Below are 27188 nucleotides of genomic sequence, written 5' to 3'. Positions count from 1 at the left end.
GCGATTTAAGCAACGTGCAGTCATTGAATTCTTGACAGCAGAAGGTGTCACCCCAAAGGAGATTCGTCAGAGAATGAAAGCAGTTTATGGTGATTGTTTTGATGTGAGTACTATGTGTCATTGGGTGAGGACGTTTAAAGATGTTGAAGTGGGAACATTTGACCTGTGCGACAACAAAGAGTTGGATGTCCTGTGACAGCAACCACCAAGTTTCACAAGCAAAATGTTGACAGATTGATTCAGGATGTTTGTCGTATCACTCAGAGAGAAATTGCAAACACAACTGACATTTCACAAGAACATGTAGGTTACACTATTGCATGACAATGCCAAACCACACACTTCATGTGCCACCACAGCAGAACTTCAGAGACTGCATCTCCCAACCATACGGCATGCTCCATACAGTCCAGATTTAGCACCTTCTGACTTCCATCTATTCCTGGTAATGAAACACAATCTGTGGGGACATCATTATGCTTCTGATGAAGATGTTGAGAGAACTGTGAGGCTGTGGTTGTGGAAACAGAGTGTCGACTTCTTCCATGACAGCTTCAGAAAACTTGTTCATCATTGGCAGAAATGTATCCAATTGGCTGGTGATTATGTGGAAAAGTGAAGAGATAGAAAAGAGCCACCCTGGTACAACAACTGAGTTAGAAAACTGCTATTGAAGTAAAGGGAACTTCACAGCAAACATAAACATAGCCAAAGCTTTGCAGACAAACAAAAACTACACGAAGAGAAATGTAATGTGAGGAGGGCTATGCGAGAGGCGTTTAATGAATTCGAAAGTAAAGTTCTATTTGCTGACTCAGCAGAAAATCCTACAAAATTTTGGTCTTATTTCAAAGTGGTAGGTGAATCAAAACAAAATGTCCTGACACTCTGTGACCAAAATGGTACTGAAACAGAGGATGATAGACTAAAGGCCGAAATACTAAATGTCTTTTTCCAAATCTGTTTCACAGAGCAAGACTGCACTGTAGTTCCTTCTCTAGATTGTTGCACAGATGACAAAATGGTAGATACCGAAATAGATGACAGAGTGATAGAAAAACAATTAAAATCGCTCAAAAGAGGAAAGGAAGCTGGACCTGATGGGATTCCAGTTCGATGTTACACAGAGTACGTGAAGGAACTTGCCCCCCTTCTTGCAGTGGTGTACCGTAGGTCTCTAGAAGAGCATAGCATTCCAAAAGATTGGATAATGGCACAGGTCATCCCTGTTTTCAAGAAGGGACATTGAACAGATGTGCAGAACTATAGACCTACATCTAACGTTGATCAGTTGTAGAATTTTGGAACACGTATTTTATTCGAGTATAATGACTTTTCTGGAGACTAGAAATATACTCTGTAGGAAAAAGCATGGGATTGAAATAGGCGATGGTGTGAAACCCAGCTTGCACTATTGGTCCACGAGACTCAAGAGGGCCGTAGGCACGGGTTCCCAGGTAGATGTCGTGTTTCTTGACTTCCGCAAGGCATTTGATACAGTTTCCCACAGACGTTTAATGAACAAAGTAAGAGCATATGGACTATCAGACCAATTGTGTGATTGGATTGAAGAGTTCCTAGATAACAGAATGCAGCATGTCATTCTCAAAGGAGAGAAGTCTTCTGAAGTAAGAGTGGTTTCAGGTGTGCCGCAAGGGAGTGTCATAGGACCATTGCTATTCACAATATATATAAATGACCTTGTAGATGACATCAGAAGTTCACTGAGGCTTTTTGCGGATGATGCTGTAGTATACCGAGAGGTTGTAACAATGGGAAATTGTACTGAAATGCAGCAGGATCTGCAATGAATTGACGCATAGCGCAGGGAATGGTGATTGAATCTCAATGTAGACAAGTGTAATGTGCTGCGAATACATAGAAAGAAAGATCCTTTATCATTTAGCTACAATATAACAGGTCAGCAACTGGAAGCAGTTAATTCCATAAATTGTCTGGGATTAGGCGTTAGGAGTGATTTAAAGTGGAATGACCATATAAAAGCAATCGTTCGTAAAACAGATGCCAGACTGAGATTCATTGGAAGAATCCTAAGAAAATGCAATCTGAAAACAAAGGAAGTAGGTTACAGTACACTTGTTTGCCCACAGCTCGAATACTGCTCACCGGTGTGGGATCCATACCAGATGGGGTTGATAGAAGAAATAGAGAAGATCCAATGGAGAGCAGCACGCTTCATTACAGGATCATTTAGTAATCACGAAAGCATTACAGAGATTATAGATAAACTCCAGTGGATGACTCTGCAAGAGAGACGCTCAGTAGCTCGGTACATGCTTTTGTTGAAGTTTCGAGAACATACCTTCACTGAAGAGTCAAGCAGTATATTGCTCGTACCTATGTATATCTTGCGAAGAGACCATGAGGATAAAATCAGAGAGATTAGAGCCCACACAAAGGCGTACCAAAAATCTTTTTTTCCACGAACAATATGAGACTGGAATAGAAGGGAGAACCGATAGAGGTACTCAAAGTACTCTCCGCCGCACACCGTCAGGTGTCTTGATGAGTATGGATGTAGATGTTGATGAAGATCACACCCTAAGGATTATTTCTGTGTTTGATTTATTAAAATATTCCCATACAAACCCAATTAACAAAGGAGGAGGCATTACTTTTCATTCAACCCTCGCAACTTCAATTTATCATGACTTATAATGTAATAAGAAATAATGTAAACTAAACAAATTGTAGTTGTAAAAACTTTATACTTAGTTAAAATGCACATGTATGTGCACATGTATGTAAGGATTGATGATTGATGCAGGGACTGGCAGTTGACTTTTAATGTGAACAAATGTAACACACTGCACATGAATAGGAAAGAGATCTATTACTATTGAAAATAAATCACTGTTAACATTAATGATCATAATAAACCTAGGAGTAACATTCTAGAATGGCCACAGTGGAATGGATATGCAAAATTTTGTAGGAAAATCAGATCCCAGGTTGAGATTCATTGGGAGAATCTTAAGGGAATATAATTCATCCACAAAAGAAGTTGCATATGAAGCAATTGTTCAACCAATTTTTTAGTATTGCTCAACAGTCTGGGACTCTTATCAGGTTGGATCAATAGAGGAGAGACAGGAAATCCAATGAAAAGCAATGCATTTTGTCAAGAGGTTGTTTAGTAAGTGCTAGAGTGTCACAGAGATGCTCATCAAATTCCAGTGATAGGTGTTACAATGGGAAACACACAAAAACGGAGTGTACCAGCACTACATAAAACATTGTCTTCCATTAAATGTACAAAATATTCTCTTGGTCACATTTTGTTAGAATGTACAATAAGTTGCAGTTTGCAGATTCACCATCAGTACTAGTTATTCTGGCTATTCTGACTGAACTAAGGTAATGTTGATATGTGACCCATTTCATTGCTTGTGTTGACATGCAGCTAACTTCATCAACTGTGCAGTGTTCATCATGGACTTTGTTGTCATTATAGTGCAGTGGGAGTGTACTCAAATGCAGAGTAGGTAGATGTTCATTTTCTGCACAGATCAGCAGATGGTAATGGGCGAAGCACACTACATTTGCGTTGGGAGAGATTTACAAGACAACAGTGCCCTGACAGAAAGACTTTAAAGAAACTGATCATCATCTTAGGGAGCACCGTCCATTTAAGCCTACAACTTGCAACTGAGGGAGGCCTAGAAGGATGAGGACACCTCAACTGGAGGAGGAACATCTTAATGCAGTTGATGACAACCCAAGTGTCGGAGAAAGACCATTATCTACAATGAGTAATGTTGAACATATGACTGTCTGGAAAGTGCTACATGAGAACCTGCTGTATCTGTACGAAGCACAGTGGGTAATGTAGACAGTATTAGCAACTGGTTTTCCTGCAGGGGGCACTTCTGCAAATGGTTCATTTACCAATGTGTCAACCATTACCTTATTGCAAATGTGCTGTTCACGGATGATGCTTTGTTGCAATGTGACCAGACAGTAAATTTTCATGATCAACATGGATGGGCTATTGAGAATCTTCACGAAACTTTGTAGTTACATTATTAACAAAGATTCTCTGTCAACGTATGTGCCAGCATTATTGGTAACTGGTTTGTTAGGGCTTTCCACACAGTCTCAACAGGTAAATCTATCATGCTTTTTTAGAGAATACTCTAACCATTCTGCTAAAACATGTGCCTTTGCAAATGTGACACAACATTAACTTCATGCAGGATGCAGCTCCTCATTTCAGTGTTAATGTTTGTAGCTTTCTAAGTAACAAATTCCATGGCAGACGGATAGGTGGAGGTGGAGCAATTCCCTGAACTCCACATTCTGCAGACCTAAACCCACTGACTTATCTGTGGGAGCATTTGAAAGCTCTTGTGTATGGAACCCTGGTACAAGATGTAGTGTCTTCATGTTCATATTGTGGAAGGCTGTCAAACAATACGCAATTCTCAAGGGATACGTCAGCACATCAGGAATACAATGTGATAGCAAGTTGATGCACATACAAGTATAGGCAGCCTGGGAGAGAGTCTATACCATCTGGATGTTCATTACACATGTAATGTTTGGTGCAGACCCATGCATTTTATGCTGAAGCATTTGCATCATCTGCTAGGAAAAGTGAGTGGCAGGTACAAACACTGGGGAGCATTTCATCACGCTGGCAACTATTTGGTATATTTCACCATACAGATGCAGTCTGAAGGGGCATATGGCCTCCCAGCCACGTTGCAGACTTTCCAGACCATGGACCTGCTACTACTCTGTCAACCAGCTCTTCAGTTGGAGTCACAAGGCTGATTGCACCCTGTTACCATTCCTCCCACCAAGGAAAAATCCTTGGCAGTACTAGGAATCAAACCTGGACTTCCACATGGCAGCTATCTATGCTGACCACTCAGCTATGGAGGCAGAAAACTGTAATATTTGGGAAACATTAATTGAATAAATTCAAGAATTTTTGTAAAACAATACTTGCAGTTGGTATTTACTGAATATTTTTTGTTGATTAATCAGAACGTTGTTATGGTCTTTAGTTCTAAGAATGGTTTCATGCAGCTCTCCATCCTAGTGTGTCCCATGCCAGCCTGTAGTTTACGACCCCCACCCCCATCACCACTTTTCTTTACTACTAAATTAGTGGTGTCTTTGTGCCTAGTCCGCGCCCGCTGGCTGAGTGATCAGCACAACAGAATGTCAATCCTAAGGGCCTGGGTTCGATTCCCGGCTGGGTCAGAGATTTTCTCCGCCCAGGGACTGGGTGTTGTGTTGGCCAGCCACTGTGGCCAAGAGGTTCTAGGTGCTTGAGTCTGGAACCGCGCTGCTGCTACGGTCGCAGGTTCGAATCCTGCCTTGGGCATGGATGTGTGTGATGTCCTTAGATTAGTCAGGTTTAAGTAGTTCTAAGTCTAGGGGACTGATGACCTCAGATGTTAAGTCCCATAGTGCTTAGAGCCATTTGAACCATTTGAACCTTTGTGCCTATCCTACGAATTGATCTCTTCTTTTTTCTCCAATTTGAATCAGCAGTTGATCTTTAGTTACTCAATTTTCCTCTCAAATGTTGAGCATCCCTCTTTAGCTCCACTTTATGAAAACCTTGCATCCTCCTTTTGCCTCTTATTTATAATCCACATTTTGCTTCATGAGAACTTATAGTTAGATTCTTTCACTATCTAATGTAGTTGTGGTTGAACATTGTATCCTTTTCTTCTGTGTAAATATAAATTCATGTAGACCTGACCTACATAAAATGCTGGACATGAAATATTATATATGTAGTACTTTCAGTGCACAGACACAAGACATGGGGAGAGGACTCATGCAATACACCAGTTTTGATCTCTGCAGTTCGAGAGTGAATCTGTAACTGTGCCTTCATTTCAGCACATTAATGGTGTTTTGTTTCGGTCTGGAACATGGCAGCTCAACTATAGTATATGTTTCTTCCCCTACATTTTGTATAACTCTTACCATCACTGTGGGCTGTATGTTAATTTGTTATGTCCCCCCTGTAGTAGATATCTTTGGTTCAATAAATACCATTTGCATGTCAATGCATTTAGTTTGTTTTTCTTGTTTCCCTGGCACACACTCACCCTACAGCAATCAGCTTGTAGGATATTTCTAGCTGCACTAGTGAGTAAAAAACCAACACCACTTATGAGCCTGGTGAACAGTCTGAATTCAGTTAAGTGCAATTAGCATAATCCTAGATGCAATGCACACATGCACTGATTCTGCTTTAAGAATGCACTGATATGCAACCCTCACAGCTTCTTCAACACCTCCACGCCCTCACCAATCCCAACATAATACCTGAACAGCTATTATTCCCCAACTGGCTTACACATCTGCCTGCCAGAATCTGGACGTCCCTGGCCACACATGCACAGAAACACTGATGCTGTGGCTGTTTTATCAGATAAAAAAGCTGCCTCTGCTGCCGCCACCACCACAGCCACTGCCTCCATGTGCACAATATTTACCGACTGTTACCCAGCACCGCAACAGTCACTGGTAGTGACGTCCAAACATGCAGCAAACTCAGGCACTCCTGCCACTCACCCCACATTCCACTACCCCTGTGGAGATGGATCACTTAATGACTCAATGCTGTTCTGGAATACATACATGCATCCACATCTGCACCAGGCTCAACTCAGTCACATGACACCAACAAGCACTGTGCGCACAGTGCATGACCTTCGTAATGCCTATACCCTTTAAGGATGGTCACCTGCCCAACAGCCTCCCCAGTGTGCATGCCTGCACAGGCGCAGCCTCTCTCCCTATGAAGATGTTTGGGACCTCAGTGGTCTCTGCTGGTACCATGAATGTTTCGGCAGCAATGCTACAAATTTTTGAGCACCATGCTCATGGGCCCCAAATCTTTTGTCCAATAAATACCATTTGCATGTCAATGCATTTAGTTTGTTTTTCTACCTTCCCTAGCACACCCTCACTCTACAGCAATAAGCTGTGCTAGTGAGTAAAAAACCAAAGCCACTTATGAGCCTGGTGAACAGTCTGAATTCCAGCAATAGGTGCATCCAGTTGCTCTGGGACCTCACAGCACCTATTTGTAAACAATCGTTGCAACCTATCCTTCATTATGGCATACCTAGTTGATATCATATCTGACCTATTCACTTTTTCCTGCAAGTAGTTATTGTCTTCTGGTTGCTGTACAACTTCCCCCCTACTCCTCATTACAGCTAATTGCTCAGCCATCACCGCCGACTTCTCCCACACCTTATCCATTGATCTAGTCCTCGGTTGAGACTTTCCATAGGCTTTCACCACTGCCAACATCATGGACCCTATCATTGGTGCTGTTTTCATTTCCCTTTAAGGTCTGCTCCTTGCCCCAGTGAATTCCTGCAGCATCAGTGGTACAACGCACAGTCACATACCCTGCCAGTCCTAAGTAGTTATTCACTTTCCTGTCAAGTAGCTATCCTATTCTGGTGCTTTTGCCAATCTTCTCATGAATTTGCTTCCCCTTGCTCATCCTTCTAGCACCCCCCCCCCCCCCCCCCTGAAAGTGCACCATGACACGGAGCACTACACAGAGACAACATCAGGTGATCAGGTTTTATGCAGCACCCACTGCATACCACCAAAGAATGAAAAAAACTGCTCAGGCTGCAATTGAGACAGCTACCACTCCCAATGTGCTCCACTTCTTTAAAAGCCCATGGGCCTCTACACTGCATTTGGTCCTCAAAGAAGGGATGACATGGTGCCCTTGCAGTGACTACTGGGCACTAAACATGAGGACAAACCTGACCATTACCCCGAGCCCCTCCAGCAAAGCTACAGCAATGACCTATCTGGTGCAAAGGTATTCAGCAAGACTGATTATATGAAAGCAGTCGCACAAATCCTGGTCGCCCCTGAAGACATTGAGAAAACAGTGATTATCATGGCTTTCAGCCTCTTCAAGAGAGTTTTTATGCCATTGGGCTCCACATCATTGCCCAAACCAGGCAGTGCTTTCTAAACAATGTTCTGCACTACGCCCTGGATGCTTTGAACATCTGGATGATGTCCTCATCTACTCTCATAACCTTGCACGGCGCTGCCGATACCTACAGGAGTTATTCTTCTGCCTCCAGAAGGCAGGCGTTATAATTAACCTGGAGATGTGCATTTTTGGTACTCCATTGAAAGATTTTTTTGACACACTGTATCCGCTACTGGCTCCCTCCACTTGCTGAGAAGGTCCAGGCAATAATCAACTTCCTGCATCCCACAACATTCAAGGAAATCTGTCAGTTCCTCGGCATGCCAAATTTTTTCTGAAACAACCATAGAAATGCTACAAGTGTACAGGAGCCCTTTTCCTTGAAAGCAAACATGCAAAAGGAAATGTCCAAATGATGGACAGTTTCGAGTGCTTGAAGTATGACCTAGCTGTAGCCGCCCCTCTGGCCCACCCCCACTACCACCTTGCTCACAAACATCACTGATGCCAACCAATTTGCCTTAGGTGCCACACTCTACTAACGGAAATACCCTCAGTTGAAAGGTGTCCCTTCACTGTCTTCACTGACCACTGCCTTCTTACAATAAGGTTTTGTCAGAAGGAAGGCATCCAGATATCGCCAACACAGTTCTGCCAGCAAGAATACATGGTGCAGTTCACAAAAGACACCCAATATGTAGCAGGCACTGCAAATATTGTTGCCGACTGCCTCAGCTGCTCCTGTGTCCTTACCTCCTCCCTAGACTACAGGACCCTGTCCTTTGCCCAGTCCTCCAAACCTGAGATGCCCAAGTTACGAAATGACCCGTACACTGATCTAATTCTCCAACTGCATGAAGTTCCATCACTGAGCTCTATATCTGATGCAACCTTCTTACAAACCCCAACTACTCAGGTGGCTCAGCAGATCATATTCATTCATAGCTCCACCTCAACTTCTGCAAATTGGCCTTGGTCCACCTCCATGGCCTATCACACCTCAGAGTCTGTGCATCCATGGCACTCATGCAAGGGTATTTCTCTGGCCCAGGATTCAACGAGATTGTAGTAGTTGGGGTTGTACCGGTATATCATGCCAACACACAAAGTATGTGCATACTCCAATTGCTGCTTGTGCATGTTCTTTGGTTTTTTAATAACATTTCTTAGTAATATTGAGTATTTTGTATAGTGTACAACTATTGGAGGATCCCTACTTGTTCTTGCCACAAGATACATTTCCCTTTTCCTTTCACAAGATTCTTTAATCCCTGTAGTGATCCATGGTTTTTACCTGGCTATTTAGTGATCTTTCTGACTAGCTTATGTGGAAAGCTATTTTCAAATAATGATATGAATTTATCATGGAATAGATTAAATTTCACGTTAGCATTTGGTTCATTATAAGTTACATCCCATGTCATCTACTGTAAACTATTCTTAAAAACATTTGTCCTGCTGTCCTTAATTATTCTAACTGATTTCCACTGAGGAGTATGTTCTTTATCCTAACTAACACTGAACCATGATCACAGAGAAATTTGTTACTGGGTAAACAGTTATTTTCTTACTTTGAGCTTCATAAAAGGAAACATTATCAATTAGTATCCAGTTATCTGTATCCACCGCTGTTGAACAGTTAATTACTGAGACCATGTTGTCGGATCCAAATGAAGTTTCCAGATAATTTTTCCTATCAGAATCCTTTTGAAAATTCTACACTGAATTCAGCACAGATTAATTGCATGCTTCATTCTGACAGGTAATACACTACAGTATTCAGATTCCTCATAAATAGTTCAAAATGTCTCAGTGGGGTTCTATATGCAATTACAATGAAAAGTGAACTATTTTTCAGCATTAATTCACAAGCACACATTTCTATGTGCTGATCACTATAAAATTCACTTGTCTCAATGTTTTTGAACCTATTTTCTGTCTTAATGTATGTAATAACTCCTCCTTTTCCTATGTCACTTCTGCATGAGTAAGCCCTAATAGCGTAATCTTTTATATGTAACTTATCAAACACTGTGATTACATGGTGGTCAGACAGGCACAGGATAACTATCTTTTAAGAGCACTCTAAATTTTCCATGCAGAAAATGTGGCTGGAATCTTTTCTTCATGGCTGACACAATTCCCAGTGATATGTGATGTTTAATTACAGGGGCAGGAAACTTAACAGCTTGCCGCAAAATGCCACCAGATAGGTGTACAAGCAGCTAGGAGACTACATACCACTAAGTTGGCCTTGCATGACTACACAGTACAAGCACTGCAAGCTACTTGTATAATCAGTGAGAACCAGTGAGCCTGCAGTCCCTCTTCCTAGACAGTTATTCTGGGAATTGCTTCACAATTTCCGCCGCATTAAATTAGCAAGGACTGCAGATGGCACCCCCTGCACCACTGCCACCCCCTATCACCCCTTCCAAAGACCCACCAAATGGTGCAGTTTGCATGTCCATGTGAGCATGTTCATGGGCTCCCACGTACTTTCAGAAAGTCACCTATCTACATGCATGTAACCTCCAAGTGTATGAAATATTTTCATTGTTTTAATCCTTTCACATAAACTTACAGCTGATCTTTTACTATCTAATGTAGTTACGGTTGCATATTGTGCCATTTCTCTTGTGTAAATATAACTTCATGCAGGGATGACTCACCTAGAATGCTGGAAGTGAACTATTGTATACGGTGTTTTCAGTATGCAGATGCAAGTCATGGGGATAGGTCTCATGCAATGCACTGGTTTTGTTCTATACAATGTGAGAATGAACCTGTAACTGTGTTTTGTTTTGGTCCAGGACAAGGCAGCTTGACCTTTGCACATGTATGTTCTCCCACCTTTTGCATAACTCTCAATGACACCATTGGTAGCATGCCTATATGTTAATTTTTTTATACATTTCCTGAAGTAAATGTACTTTGTTCAGTAAATATCATTTGCATGTCAATACATTTAGTCTATTTTTCCTCCTTCCCTAGTACACATTCACCCTTCAGCAATCCACATGTAGGATATTTCTAGCTGTGCTAGTGAGTAGAATACCTATTTCTACACCAGTTTCCAAAAGGCCAAGACCAAACAAGATAGGCAATTATTAGACAATTTCTCTATTTCCAGTAATTGCCAAAATATCTGAAAAGGCAGCAAGAAGTCAAATAGATATGATAAATGCATAATTCAAATGGTAATGTGAATGTGAATTTTGTACAAACACATGACACTGGAAGAGTGTAGAAACTTACATTAATGTCCAAATAAATGCAAGGATCAACCATGCTTTGGGCGCTTAATTTTTAGGTCTGATGTGTGATATCAATGAAAAGAAAGACCAATTGCTACATGTTGTCCAAATAAACCAATATAAATCATAGCTTAACAGTTTTTACATGGGTTTACATTAAAACCAGAATCGGTGCATGAAAATGGGTGCCACTTGAACGTCATAGAAAACTAACAAAGTTTTCAGTGAAAGTATTGCTATAAACTACATTTTTTCTAATTACATGTTCAGTTACAGAATACTATAGCTTCATTTCAATAACAACCAAATAATTATTTCTGAGGGTCATATAATGGTGAACTATATTATAAGAAAATTACAAATAATGTGTTTATGATTATTCAGCAACTAGCATACTACAGCCACTGTAAGAGAGTATATTTTGTGTTTTAGAAAGACCAACATGGATAACATTATGATGACTCACCCCGCTGGCTTGGAACATACCAAGCTGCACATTCACCACTGTTGACAGCATTTGTAATGCTTTCCATACTCAATAGCTTCTCCTTTGTTCCGTAAGTGCAGTAGAGATCATTTATTATATCATCATATCTTTTCAGTCCACTGAATGTAAAATATTTCTGTGGACACTCACTCACACATACCTAAATAGAAACAAAAGGCATCAGAGACATGGAATTTTTTAAAAAAGATGGGCAGAACCCTGCCACCAAATATTTATGTTCTCTGCTAGCACACTGATTACAAACTGATGAAAATTACAGTAACTAAATTACAAGAAAAGTTCCAGGTAACTAATACCTAAAAGTGCACAGTTACACATCAGTAGCATTATTCATCTATGCTCAAAAAGTGACACTGTGGTAAAATCATATTATGTGGATATAATTCTGTATTCAAAATATCACTGAGGAATGTGCAGCCATGGATAACTGGTATTATTCACAGACTACTTTAGGTGTCTGCTATCCATTGATGTGTGAATGGGAAAAGTCACCATTTAGTACGCTTCAATGTGTAGTTAGTGAACATTGTAATACAGGTAACACCTACTGCCTAATGCTAAGACTGTTAAGAGATAAAGAAGCTAAGTCTTAAGCGTTTGGGATTTCATACTGAATCAAGATGATCTATGGAGAATATATTACAATTTACAAAAAACAATTGAGTTACATAGTTATTTCTGAATATCAAGTAGATATTATTAAAATATTCCAGTCTCACTTTTCTTATGAAATGCTGCTGTGGAGAAAGTCTTCTCACATATTTTACAGTTTGAAAATGCAAATGCATCGAAAAGCATCTAGTAAACAAAGAAAGTGTTGTGGTGAGTAAATAATCACTGTCAACTTCTCTTTAGCAAAATTAATCACAATTAAAAATTTATAAATAAATATCACACTGCAGAACATTAAAACGAATGTAAGGGATTGTGATGCAATAAAAAATATTCACCGGACTAACAAAATTGGCAAATCCAATATTTAATGGACAAGACACACACAGGCAAAAGCAGCCCTCTCACTCAGAGCCAGATCCTGAAATCACCTTCCACTTGGCCCATGTCTTTATAATTTCAAGTTAAATTGTGTAATTTGTTGTTAAACGCTCAGTTTAATACAGCAACACAATTCTTCAGTGTGCTTAGTGTTAACAGGGTATTTTAAAATTCAGAGCGAATCTCTATGTGCGTGTAATTAGATAAATGTAAAAACGCTTATTTAATGGTAAATGGTGAATAAAATTTCTAAATAGACGTCTAATTCTAACTAGGCAAGAGGTACTACTGGCTATGTACAACATTTTATGTGAAAATTTAATTCCAGGCTCTGGTCGCATGCTTGATCAGACATGTTTTTTTTTTTTTTTTTTTTTTTTCTTTCATCAACGTACATTTTGCTTGGCAATGGCCTTGATGTTTGACCTGTGGTGGATTTCGAGGCTGATGAAATGTTTTATTTATTTATTTAGCGCCCGTATTATCACATTCAAGATACTGGACGTGTCAAAGTACAAAACAGTATAAAATATTATATATTTAGACCATGCACAAAATCTTAAAATTTGTATCAACACATCTTTATAACAAAAACAGTATTTTGCTTAATTAGATTATAAAATTATATACGTACGTACAGATAAAATAAAAGCTAGTGAATCACCTTTGTTGATTTTATTAAAACTATTAAATACCAATACTTTAGTTAAATAGTCATAGTAACATATGGCACAAAATTTAGGTGCATAATTATATACATACATGGATAAAAGAAGTTTAGTTTTACCTAGGAATGGTTTGATAATTATGAAATTTTGTTCAGAGATTTATGAAGCAGACTACAGCTTGGAGCAAAATTCCAGGTATTTATTAAAGCTGTAGAAGGTGTTGTTTGCTAGTAGCTTTTTTAGTTCTATTTTAAATGAATTAATGTTTGGTATTTTTTTGATGTTATCTGTCAGTGTGCTGTAAAGAATTATTGGTTTGTAAACAGCACTGTCCTGATATATTGGTTTTCTGTGCACATCCCTATGATAGTCATCCCTGTTCCTTGTTTGGTAATTGTGGATCTCACTATTCAAAGATGAAACTTGATGGTTTTCAATGAAGCAAATACTTTTGAATATAAATATAGATGGTAAGGTCATGATTTTTAATTCCTTAAAAATGCCTCTACACGATGCTTTATAAGCAGCATCACTTATTAATCTTACAGGTTTCTTTTGAAGCTTAAAAGACTGCTTTGTAAAAGAGTATTTACTCAGAATACTATACCATGCCTCAGTAGACTATTGTTTCAGTATTACAGTAATCTTTAAGCATTCTTAATATTTAATAGCACTTACTTAATTTTTTGTTAAGCATTTCTACGTGTTTCTCCCCATCTTAGATGCTCATCCAACCATAATTTAAAAAAAATTATGTGATTGTTTTGCTGAATATGGCTATTCGATAATGTGAATTTTATGTTGGTCCTATTTTTGTTTTTTATATGGTTGAAGTTCATCCATACAGTTTTCTTATTACATTCAGTACCCAATTTTAGTTAAATGGGGGTGGGGAGGGTATAGGGAAGGATGCATGAGATGAAGAGGGGTAGGGGGATAGTGTGATGCAGATCTTTCCCACAGGTGACCCAGTGACTGTACAACAAAATGAAAGGAGTTTGGAGGACAGAGCATATAAGAGGTAGGGAGAGGGAGATGAAGGAAAAAGGGGTGGGGGGAAGGGGGGGAGAGTGGAGGAAAAGAGAGAAAGTTGAAATTGAGGATGGAGAGAGGGGGGGGGGATATATGTGTGTGTGTGGAGGGGGGGATGGAGGGGAGGGGAGGAGAAAAGTGTGTGCGTGCATGCGTGTGTGTGTGTGTGTGTGTGTGTGTGTGTGTGTGTGTGTGTGTGTGTGAGAGAGAGAGAGAGAGAGAGAGAGAGTTTAGTGAAAGGTAATATTACACAATGTTTTATTATTCCATACACTTTATGAAAACAATAGTAATTGGTGCTGCAGTGTTGCTTTTCTAGATGCTCTCTTGAAATATAGAAGCAGCACTTTACCAATTAATGCTACACTGTTGAATTGAAATTGTCTGTTATTATTTTTGTGGATTTTTGTAATGCATTATACAGTTTGATGCTGTGATGGGGTATGTCTTACTGTAATAGTGCTGTACTTGTCTGTTGTATATGTACATTATTTACCTGTCTTGTGTGGTAGCTATGTATAGATTAATTGTGGGTGATGGGTGCTACTGTTTACTTTTTCTTTGACAATAATTACATTTTCTAATATGTGGAGACTTGGAAGTGGTAGTATTTTATTTTTCTCAAATAGTGGCTTGGATAATGATCTTTGGCTTAGCCTTTCCATTAATCTAATAATCTCTCTCTCTAATGTAAAGGATCTTAAACACGTTCCACACTTTCCCCAAAATGCTACTCCATATTTCAATACTGAATAAACATAAGCAAAATAAATGGCCCTGAGATTGTCATACAATTTAGAGTTTCTTAGTACTCTTATTAAGAAACATGGTGTACTTAGTTTTCTATTTATGTGGTCTACACATGTATCCCATTTCGTATTCTGTTGTATCCATACACTGAGAAACTTCATATTCTCTGTTTTTATGATTGTTTGTCCATTAATTTCAGTATTTATTACTGGTGTCCTGTTCTGGGTGGTGAATATGTGCATTGCAACAGTTTTTTCCAGACTTCTGTTTGCATCACAGTACTCTACTATATATTTGACCACTAATAAATCCGACTGATTGATACTGACTGCCCCATTTACTTCATGGGTTATCTCTGTGAGACTCTTTTTTTCCCATGGAGATATGATTTAATCCAGTTATAAGCTGGTCTCCTAATACCCTAATTCTGAATCTTATCAAGTAATCTTTCTTAACAGATAGTATAAAAAGCTTTTGATTGGTCAAGTAATATCCTCAGGGCATGTTGCTGCCTATCTAGGACCTGTAGCATTTCATACAGAAAAGAAAAGGTTGCTATTTCAGTTGAGTGACTTTTCCTAAAACAATGCTGTGATCATATTAGTATATTATACTTAGTTACTACCTAACAAACTCGGAATTGCCTGGGTATTCATTTTGCCAATTTTGTATAAGAAACTAAAACAAAAAATTAACTGTTTTTTTAGCATAATATTGAAAAAAATTTATTTCCATGTATCCATGAAAAAAAACCTTTGAAATAATGAAACTGTCATAAAAAACAGTATGTATAATGTACCAATGTACAAGTGCAGTATCCACGTTAACAAACAGTTTTTTTATGCTAGGTGCAGCTGCTTCATGTGCCTACAATGTGCTTTTCTGGAAGTAAATGGCAACACCTTTTCATGGCTCTACTGAAGGTTATTGTTTTCATCTACAGACATTTGCACTTCACAGTTGAAAGCTGTCAAAAACGATGCTAGATGTCAGAGATTCTTTAAGTCGATTTGAGTGTAGGAGTGTCTTAGTAGTAAAAAAATATGTGTATTAAAATTTCATGCAGGATGTGGCATTTTATCTTGCATTTCAGTGTTTGTGATATCATATCTCTGGAATTATGTATGGTACCATGATATAATTATGTAGGTTCATATGTGTTCACTGTCTGCAAAATTTATTGTGAATGGAGTTAGTAGCACATAAGTAATAAAATTAAACATCATGCATTATGCAGTAGCTTTTCATACTTCTCATTGTTTATGAAGCTATATCTCCTGAACTGTGATAGGTAGCTAGGTGGTTCTTACACGCACAGAAATTGTTGCCTGACAGTAAGATATAGGTGTACCATATTTGGCTGAAATCAGTTCAGTTGTTTAGGACACACATACATTTATTTTTATAATGTGTGTGGGCAAAATTAGACATCTGTATATACGAAAGTGTCTCTAGAATTTTCAAAATTACAGACAGTACAGAAAGATGTCTATAGTTTGACACCTCTTCCTGGCTTTCTTTTTTGTGAAATAGTTCTAAGTTACCAGTTGAGAAGGACAGGTTTACTAGATAAGTCAGCAGTTCAGAGAGTAAATGACAAAATCTGGTATGTTATCTATTCATAATGAGTGTTTTTGGCAAGAGAATTATTGTGTTATCTACCTGATCAATATTTGATGTCACTTGTGTGGGATGTTTATGGGTGACACTTGATTCAATAAGCTTTTCTGCTACATTAAAAAAAAACAGTTAAGCACATTAGCTACATCAGTTTGTTTGCTGACAGTCTGTAGATTTTCACTCAACTGGATATTATTAATTTTAGTTTTGTTGCTTTCTGTTTCTTTCTTCACAATAATCCAAATAACTTTCATTTTATTGGGTGTGTTTCTTCTGTATCTGTCATTTTACATCATTTTGGCATCTTTTATTGTGTTCCTGAGTATTATTTTATAACTTTTAAAATACCCATTAAATTCATGTGTTGTAGGACACATTTTAGTTATTCTGTAAAGGAATTGTTTCTGTGTGCATGATTTCCTAACATCCACTGTGATCCATTTGTTTGTATGAGCTATTTTTGACCTACTCTTCAGAGAGAATGCTATGTCAAAACGATATTTAGTTGTATCTACCGCATGGTTATAATTAAACTGACAGTGTTCCAAGTACTGCAATGCGGACTACATGCATCACAGGATGCTAAACATTATAGGAATGCTCATTAATTGATGTGCTTGCAGAATATGTTTAAAAAAAAAAGTCCCACTTTCTGCTACCAGGTGAAAATACGGCCCAGTAAACAATCAGAATGTCAAAAGTTTCCTGTATTGATGTCAGTATGCTGTTTGTCGTTTGGTGATGCGTGTTGATTTCCTTCATGAAGTGACTGTTAGTGTAAAGGGTCATGACAGCTGAAGTTTTCCACATGACACACAATGCTATTGAGAAGAAAGACCATGCACTCCCAGCACCTGTTTTGTCAGCATATTAGTGATAGCAGTGCTGCATTGTGGGAATATCATCGACAGAAACAGTTGTGAAGAGGCCACTTGTCACTAAATTAGCTACAGAGTATGATCAAGAAATCTGAAGAAATAGATGAATTAGGTGGTGCAGTATGAAAAGGGAGGCAGCTCATTCCCATGGTAGTTGTTGATGAAGTTGCTGTAGTTATACCCGACCATGCAACACATGCCTCAAATTCTGCAGACAGTGCTCAAGCTGTGTCACATGAATTGTCCCTCCACAGGTAAATAGTTCACACAATTTTGCAGTGGATTCTATACTGCTATTCCTACAATATTCAGAATCGGTACCAAATGAATTCCCAAGATAGGCTACAACATCATGACTTTACCCTTCATTTTTTGACATACATGGAAATGGATGACATGTGGCTGGGGAATAATCTTTGGACAGATGAGGCACCTTTTACTCTGCATGGTGCTGTGGATGCACAGAACTGCTGCATATGTGGTTATACTCAACCACTTGTTGTGCACTCAGCTTATGTGATTGTTTGGTGTGGTTTTATAACCTTCATTTTCTGTCCATTTTCTTTGACCAGATGACACCTCGCATGTCTGTTAGGTGCACGGCAACATCTGCACCTTATAAGAACCTCTTTATGCAATAAATGATTCCAGCTTTGCTAGAACATAGCTATCTCTGCACCACTACCGTATTTACTCGAATCTAAGCCGCACTTTTTTTCCGGTTTTTGTAATCCCAAAACCCGCCTGCGGCTTAGAATCGAGTGTAAAGTAAGCGGAAGTTCTGAAAAATGTTGGTAGGTGCCACCACAACTAACTTCTGCCATCGAATTATGTAGCGCTACACAAGAATGCTTTGCAGGCACAAAGATAAATACTGGCATCTCCGCCCCAAGTTTCGACCACTGCATTTTCATACATTATCCAACGAAGTAAATACAAATTCCGTATTGTTCATCTTCAAATGTAGCAGCATTTCAACGTACTACAAAAATCCGACTGGCAAGACTGTTTGGGATGTTTGTCAATATGGCCAACTCTATGTTCTAAATTTTGACCTGCCTGTGACAAGAGATCGTTGCTAATAAGAACTTTTGTGAATCGTGAATCACATGCAGTATTCTCTTCACCATAAAATTAATATGGATATAAACATTTTCCTTGTATTCTTTCGTGTTTGCTGCTATCTCATTTAAATCCTGTCTACCTAATAAACTACGAAACTAGAGTGAGACAACAATATATACATATCATGTCATGTTTATATTCGTATTATTCTTATACCTAATAGTGATACAGTCAGTAATGAAGCATGGCAATTGACAAGATTTTTAAATCTAAGATGACTAATTTCTGTGCAGAATGTAATGTACTACAGAGGTGACGGCAAAGATTTTAAAACGGAGAAAATTTTTCGCTAAACTCTCGTTCAGAACATCTATCATAAAGAAAGCAGCAGTGTAAGTAACAACAAATAGCAGCCTCTTGCCATTGTTTCGCTAATGAGATGATTTTAAAAAAAAAAAAAAAAAAAAAAAAAGAGGAAAGGGCGGTAGCGCGCACAAAAGCAAGCCATGCCGCAAGCAGCGACAGGCCGTAAACCCTCATTATCAGAATGCTACAAACAATGCATGACAGTACAGTAATGCATTTTCCGGTAAACACCTATAACAAAGAGAACGGCACTTATCAGATCAAAGAAAAGCAATCAATTCAAAGCAGACGAAGCACGTGAAAAAGGAATGGTACCCTTATAAATACGGACGGCGCACCTGACGCATAGCAATGGCTACATGGTAAAGCTTAACAGCTAAGCTTAAGACTAGAAACAAACTACTGTAGCTGCATCGTCATTCATTCGAACTAAATTGTGTCTCATATTACAGTGGACCAACTTTGTTTCGATTTGGAGGTGCGACCTAAAACTTTTTCTCTCCCCTTGAATTTCGAGTCTCAAATTTCAGGTGCGGCTTAGATTCGGGAATTTTTTTTTCCTTGATTTCGAGTCTCATTTTCCAGGTGCGGCTTAGATTCGAGTGCGGCCTAGATTCGAGTAAATACGGTATTTTCATGCAAGATGGGGCAACACCACATGTTGCTTGCCAGCTGAAATATTTGCATCAAGAAACCTTTGGTAAGAGCTGCATCATCTCTACATAATTTCAAGATGTGTTGCCTCCTCTGGCCTAAATCCATGTCACTTCTTGTTGTGAGGATATGTGAAAGATTGTGTCTATCAGGGGTGTATCCAGACTTTTCCTGGTCTGAAGGGTAGCATATCATGACATATCACTCTGATTACAACAGATATGCTGTGAGGAACTGTCAACCATGTAGTGTTATGGAAGCAGCATGTTGCTGAGTCTGGAGACCATACTGAACACATATTTTAACTTCTGGCCATATCCTAATATACATGCCAGAACGAACTTTATCATGTGTTTGGTCATTCCTCCCCTTTTCCTGACCCACATTACATTCTGACTGCTTACAGTGCCATATTTTCCCCTGGTGGTTGAAAGTCAAACTATTATTTTTTCAGCATATTATCTTCAAGAGTCTTCCATTTTGGTTCCTTCAGTATCTCCGTCACTCTTCCATGGATTAAACACACCTGTGACCATTCATGCTGTCCTTCTCTGTATACATTCAATATCCCATGTCAGTCCTATCTGGTGCAGGTGTCACACACTTGAGCAACATTCTAGAATTGGTCACACAAGTGATTTCTAAGCAGGTCTCACACACTTGAGCAACATTCTAGAACTGGTCACACAAGTGACAAGTATTCTACCAGCAACCCATAGTCTACCACCTGCTTTACCTCTTTATCTACAACTGAACCTATGTGATCATTCCATTTCATATCCCTACAAAGTGCTACACCCAGGTATTTGTATGAGTTGACCAAATCCAGAAGTGATTTGTTGATATTATAGTCATAGGATATTATGTTTTTTCACTTTATGAAGTGCACAATTTTACATTTCTGAACATTTAGAGCAAGTTGCCAATCTCTGCATGATGTTGAAAACTTCCCATTATGAACTGTTCTACTGGGTACATATTACCAAGTGCATGGTCAACTATTCTTTTAAACCTGAGCCAGAGTTCCTCTACATGCTCCTGCCCTGTGCTGAAAGTTCATAAGTGGTTCCTAATTGAGATATGACACTACTCATTTTTTTTTCTAGTTTACTGAACATGTGTATCTTTCTGCTTGATTTAGTTGTCCATTGTACTTTGGCAATCATTGTTGCAATTACCATGTCATGGTCACTGATACCAGTTGCGGTGTGGACATCCTCATCCTCAATAGGGGTCAGGTCTATTTGTTGCCATTACATCCAATATATTTCCATCATGAGTGGTGTTCCTACCTATCTGTCCCAGGTAGTTATCAGAGAAGGCACTTAGTAAAGTTTCACAGGATGTCTTATCACACCCACCACTAACAAAACTGTATTTTACCAATTGATTGTTGGATGATTAAAGTCTCCACCAATGATAACAGTATAAATGGAGAACTTATATACAAGTGAACTGAGTTTTTCCCTAAAGTCTTTGGTTACATCAGGAGATGACTCTGGTGGGTAATAGATGGATCTAATTATCATTTATGCCCACTACTGATGCTGAGTCTTACTCAAGTAGTCTCACATGCAGCTTCAATTTCTATCTTGGTACTTGCATTGTTTAATTCATAACTTTCGGGCGTATTATAGTATTTGAGAGTTGTAGCATCGCGTTTTAGTACCTGAATAGTGTAAATTCGCGTAGTTGTTTGTCTTCTGTTTTTGTTTTGAACGGCCAGTGTCAGCTGGTCACAGTCAGTGTGCTCCCTGCCGCCGTTGGATAAGCAGCTGCAGCAGCAAATCGTATACTCCTAGCTCACTCATTTGTTACATAGTTTAATTCTTAATTTCTTTGCGTGGTTTTGGTACTTGCATTGTTTAATTCATAAATTTCGGGCGTATTATAGTATTTGAGAGTTGTAGCATCGCGTTTTAGTACCTGAATAGTGTAAATTCGCGTAGTCGTTTGTCTTCTGTTTTTGTTTTGAACGGCCAGTGTCGGTTGGTCACAGTCAGTGTGCTCCCTGCCGTCGTTGGATAAGCAGCTGCAGCAGCAAATCGTATACTCCTAGCTCACTCATTTGTTACATAGTTTAATTCTTAATTTCTTTGCGTGGTTTTGGTACTTGCATTGTTTAATTCATAAATTTCTGGCGTATTATAGTATTTGAGAGTGTAGCATTGCGTTTTAGTACCTGAATAGTGTAAATTCGCGTAGTCTCCTTCCGCCGCCGAGCAGTGTCAGCAGTGCGCAAGTAGCAGCATTACTGCATTTACTAGGCAATCTTGTATTTTAATAACCATTTAAATTTTGTCGATTTGTTTGCGCTCTCTGTAGATTAGTTCAGACGTTCTTTGCAAAACAGTTTTTAGCATGGATAGGGACTGCAACTGCTGTGTTCGGATGCAGGCTGAGTTGGCATCCCTTCGCTCCCAGCTTCAGGCAGTGTTGGCTTCGGTCACACAGCTTGAGGCTGTTGCCAATGGGCATCACTGTGGGGGTCCGGATGGGGGTTTGTCGGGGACGGCCAGCTCGTCCCACGCATCCCCTGATTGGACTACGACTGTGGTTGCCCGGGATACTGCCCGCATTGAGGCTGATCCCTCACCTGTGGTAGAGTGGGAGGTCGTCTCAAGGTGTGGCAGGGGGCGAAAGACATTCCGGAGGGCTGAACAGAAAGCCTCTCCAGTTTGTCTGACGAACCGGTTTCAGGCTCTGTCTCAGGCTGATACTGATCTTCGGCCTGACATGGCTGCTTGTCCTGTTCCAGAGGTTGCCCCTCAGTCTGCAAGATCCGGGCAGTTGCAGAGGGTGGGCTTACTGGTAGTTGGGAGCTCCAACATCAGGCGTGTAATGGGGCCCCTTAGGGAAATGGCAGCAAGAGAGGGGAAGAAAACCAATGTGCACTCCGTGTGCATACTGGGGGGAGTCATTCCAGATGTGGAAAGGGTCCTTCCGGATGCCATGAAGGGTACAGGGTGCACCCATCTGCAGGTGGTCGCTCATGTCGGCACCAATGATGTGTGTCGCTATGGATCGGAGGAAATCCTCTCTGGCTTCCGGCGGCTATCGGATTTGGTGAAGACTGGCAGTCTCGCTAGCGGGATGAAAGCAGAGCTCACCATCTGCAGCATCGTCGACAGGACTGACTGCGGCCCTTTGGTACTGAGCCGAGTGGAGGGTCTGAATCAGTGGCTGAGACGGTTCTGCGACCATGTGGGCTGCAGATTCCTCGACTTGCGCCATAGGGTGGTGGGGTTTCGGGTTCCGCTGGATAGGTCAGGAGTCCACTACACGCAACAAGCGGCTACACGGGTAGCAGGGGTTGTGTGGCGTGGGCTGGGCGGTTTTTTAGGTTAGATGGCCTTGGGCAAGTACAGAAAGGGCAACAGCCTCAATGGGTGCGGGGCAAAGTCAGGACATGCGGGGACCAAGCAGCAATCGGTATTGTAATTGTCAACTGTCGAAGCTGTGTTGGTAAAGTACCAGAACTTCAAGCGCTGATAGAAAGCACCGAAGCTGAAATCGTTATAGGTACAGAAAGCTGGCTGAAGCCAGAGATAAATTCTGCCGAAATTTTTACAAAGGTACAGACGGTGTTTAGAAAGGATAGATTGCATGCAACCGGTGGTGGAGTGTTCGTCGCTGTTAGTAGTAGTTTATCCTGTAGTGAAGTAGAAGTGGATAGTTCCTGTGAATTATTATGGGTGGAGGTTACACTCAACAACCGAACTAGGTTAATAATTGGCTCCTTTTACCGACCTCCCGACTCAGCAGCATTAGTGGCAGAACAACTGAGAGAAAATTTGGAATACATTTCACATAAATTTTCTCAGCATGTTATAGTCTTAGGTGGAGATTTCAATTTACCAGATATAGACTGGGACACTCAGATGTTTAGGACGGGTGGTAGGGACAGAGCATTGAGTGACATTATACTGAGTGCACTATCCGAAAATTACCTCGAGCAACTAAACGGAGAACTGACTCGTGGAGATAACATCTTGGACCTACTGATAACAAACAGACCCGAACTTTTCGACTCTGTATGTACAGAACAGGGAATCAGTGATCATAAGGCCGTTGCAGCATCCCTGAATATGGAAGTTAGTAGGAATATAAAAAAAGGGAGGAAGGTTTATCTGTTTAGCAAGAGTAATAGAAGGCAGATTTCAGACTACCTAACAGATCAAAACGAAAATTTCTGTTCCGACACTGACAATGTTGAGTGTTTATGGAAAAAGTTCAAGGCAATCGTAAAATGCGTTTTAGACAGGTACGTGCCTAGTAAAACTGTGAGGGACGGGAAAAACCCACCGTGGTACAACAACAAAGTTAGGAAACTACTGCGAAAGCAAAGAGAGCTTCACTCCAAGTTTAAACACAGCCAAACCTCTCAGACAAACACAAGCTAAACGATGTCAAAGTTAGCGTAAGGAGGGCTATGCGTGAAGCGTTCAGTGAATTCGAAAGTAAAATTCTATGTACCGACTTGACAGAAAATCCTAGGAAGTTCTGGTCTTACGTTAAATCAGTAAGTGGCTCGAAGCAGCATATCCAGACACTACGGGATGATGATGGCACTGAAACAGAGGATGACACGCGTAAAGCTGAAATACTAAACACCTTTTTCCAAAGCTGTTTCACAGAGGAAGACCGCACTGCAGTTCCTTCTCTAAATCCTCGCACCAACGAAAAAATGGCTGACATTGAAATAAGTGTCCAAGGAATAGGAAAGCAACTGGAATCACTCAATAGAGGAAAGTCCACTGGACCTAACGGGATACCAATTCGATTCTACACAGAGTACGCGAAAGAACTGGCCCCCTTTCTAACAGCCGTGTACCTCAAGTCTCTAGAGGAACGGAGGGTTCCAAATGATTGGAAAAGAGCACAGATAGTCCCAGTCTTCAGGAAGGGTCGTCGAGCAGATGCGCAAAACTATAGACCTATATCTCTGACGTCGATCTGTTGTAGAATTTTAGAACATGTTTTTTGCTCGAGTATCATGTCGTTTTTGGAAACCCAGAATCTACTATTTAGGAATCAACATGGATTCCGGAAACAGCGATCGTGTGAGACCCAACTCGCTTTATTTGTTCATGAGACCCAGAAAATATTAGATACAGGCTCCCAGGTAAATGCTATTTTTCTTGACTTCCGGAAGGCGTTCGATACAGTTCCGCACTGTCGCCTGATAAACGAAGTAAGAGCCTACGGAATATCAGACCAGCTATGTGGCTGGATTGAAGAGTTTTTAGCAAACAGAACACAGCATGTTGTTATCAATGGAGAGACGTCTACAGACGTTAAAGTAACCTCTGGCGTGCCACAGGGGAGTGTTATGGGACCATTGCTTTTCACATATATATAAATGACCTAGTAGATAGTGTCGGAAGTTCCACGCGGCTTTTCGCGGATGATGCTGTAGTATACAGAGAAGTTGCAGCATTAGAAAATTGTAGCAAAATGCAGGAAGATCTGCAGCGGATAGGCACTTGGTGCAGGGAGTGGCAACTGTCCCTTAACATAGACAAATGTAATGTATTGCGAATACATAGAAAGAAGGATCCTTTATTGTATGATTATATGATAGCGGAACAAACACTGGTAGCAGTTACTTCTGTAAAATATCTGGGAGTATGCGTGCGGAACAATTTGAAGTGGAATGATCATATAAAATTAATTGTTGGTAAGGCGGGTACCAGGTTGAGATTCATTGGGAGAGTGCTTAGAAAATGTAGTCCATCAACAAAGGAGGTGGCTTACAAAACACTCGTTCGACCTATACTTGAGTATTGCTCATCAGTGTAGGATCTGTACCAGATCGGTTTGACGGAGGAGATAGAGAAGATCCAAAGAAGAGCGGCGCGTTTCGTCACAGGGTTATTTGGTAACCGTGATAGCGTTACGGAGATGTTTAATAAACTCAAGTGGCAGACTCTGCAAGAGAGGTGCTCTGCATCGCGGTGTAGCTTGCTCGCCAGGTTTCGAGAGGGTGTGTTTCTGGATGAGGTATTGAATATATTGCTTCCCCCTACTTATACCTCCCGAGGAGATCACGAATGTAAAATTAGAGAGATTAGAGCACGCACGGAGGCTTTCAGACAGTCGTTCTTCCCGCGAACCATACGTGACTGGAACAGGAAAGGGAGGTAATGACAGTGGCACGTAAAGTGCCCTCCGCCACACACCGTTGGGTGGCTTGCGGAGTATAAATGTAGATGTAGATGTAGATGTAGATTTGCGTTTCTTGTCTAGTGTGCCAAATATACCACCTCCATTAGCCATTTGCCTATCCCCAACAATCTTACTGCTATAAATTTCAGGTTTCAACCAGCTTTCTGTACCTAGTATTATACAAGCTTCACTGCTTTTCATGAGCACTTCAAACTCTGGCAATTTGTTGCAAGTGCTTTGGCAGTTTACCATTAGGATTTTAATACTCTCACGTGTGGCAGGTATGTCTTTTGATTTACACTGACACTTCTGGGTTTCCTACAGCTATGATTATCTGGATTAGATGGAGAGTCACCTAATCTAAAAAAACCTTCTGCACACCTGACACACAATCAGTTACCTGAGTAGCAGCCTCTGACGTTTAGTGCATGCCTGATCTATTTAGGGGGACCCTACAGGTCCCAACCCTATGGCATAAGTCCAGGAAGTTGCAGACTAGCTTGTCACAGAACTTGTGAAGTCTCTGGTTCAGTCCTTCCACTCGACCAGTACCATAGAGCCACAATCAGTTCTGGGGACAATGCTGCAAATTGTGAGCTTCGCTTGACACACAAGGCTGGCCTTCTCAACATTCTCTGCCAGTCGCCAGAATGATACAAGAGTGACTTTGGAGCCCAGATGACAGGCATCATTTGTTCCAACGTGTGCCACAACCTGCAGTTGGTTGCACCCTTTTTCCTCGATGGCTGCTGGAATAGCCTCTTCAACATGTTGAATGAGGCCCCCAGGCATACACATTGAGTGCACCTGTTGTTCTTTCCTGTCACTTGGTGTGTTTGCCTCCTCCTAACACCAGACAAAACAGGTTTCCCCAAAACAGGTGAAGTGAGTCCCACTGGCACAGTTTCAGTTTCAGTGCAAGATAGCACCTCATACCTTTTGGTTAGGGGTTTGTTACCACACCACGAGTCCTCCCTGGTCCCCATCCACCCTGTACAGGATGCCTAGATCTACCATTGACACACCAATCGTACTCAAGTGGATGGGTAATGACAGATCTTGTACTTTCTGCAGAGGAGAGAGGATCCACAGGAGAGTGTAGTACCTGATGTATCTCTGGCCAGGTATCACAGATACATGACTCTCTAGAGCTCTTCCAAATCACTGAAATGAAATGATCGTATGGTATTGTTGGCCGGAAGACCCCATTTGGGGGAGTTCGGCTGCCATATTGCAAGTCCTCTTTAGTTGACACCACTTCGG

At 40.5% G+C, this 27188-nt stretch overlaps 1 protein-coding gene across 2 annotated transcripts in view; it reads right to left on the bottom strand.

The window, feature by feature from the left end:
- LOC124544887 (choline transporter-like protein 4) overlaps positions 1-27188 on the bottom strand; it is a 253893-nt gene that overhangs the window by 173092 nt on the left and 53613 nt on the right. For both annotated transcript variants that reach the window (XM_047123619.1, XM_047123626.1), the window contains exon 4: positions 11690-11870. In XM_047123619.1, coding sequence (XP_046979575.1) covers positions 11690-11870 — 181 coding nt within the window. The remainder of the gene's footprint in view (positions 1-11689; positions 11871-27188) is intronic.

The sequence above is a fragment of the Schistocerca americana genome, chromosome 1 (assembly GCF_021461395.2).
Source record: "Schistocerca americana isolate TAMUIC-IGC-003095 chromosome 1, iqSchAmer2.1, whole genome shotgun sequence".
Taxonomy (NCBI): Eukaryota; Metazoa; Arthropoda; class Insecta; order Orthoptera; family Acrididae; genus Schistocerca; species Schistocerca americana.
Note: the sequence above shows the minus strand (reverse complement) of the source record. Positions and strands in the feature narration are given on the sequence as shown.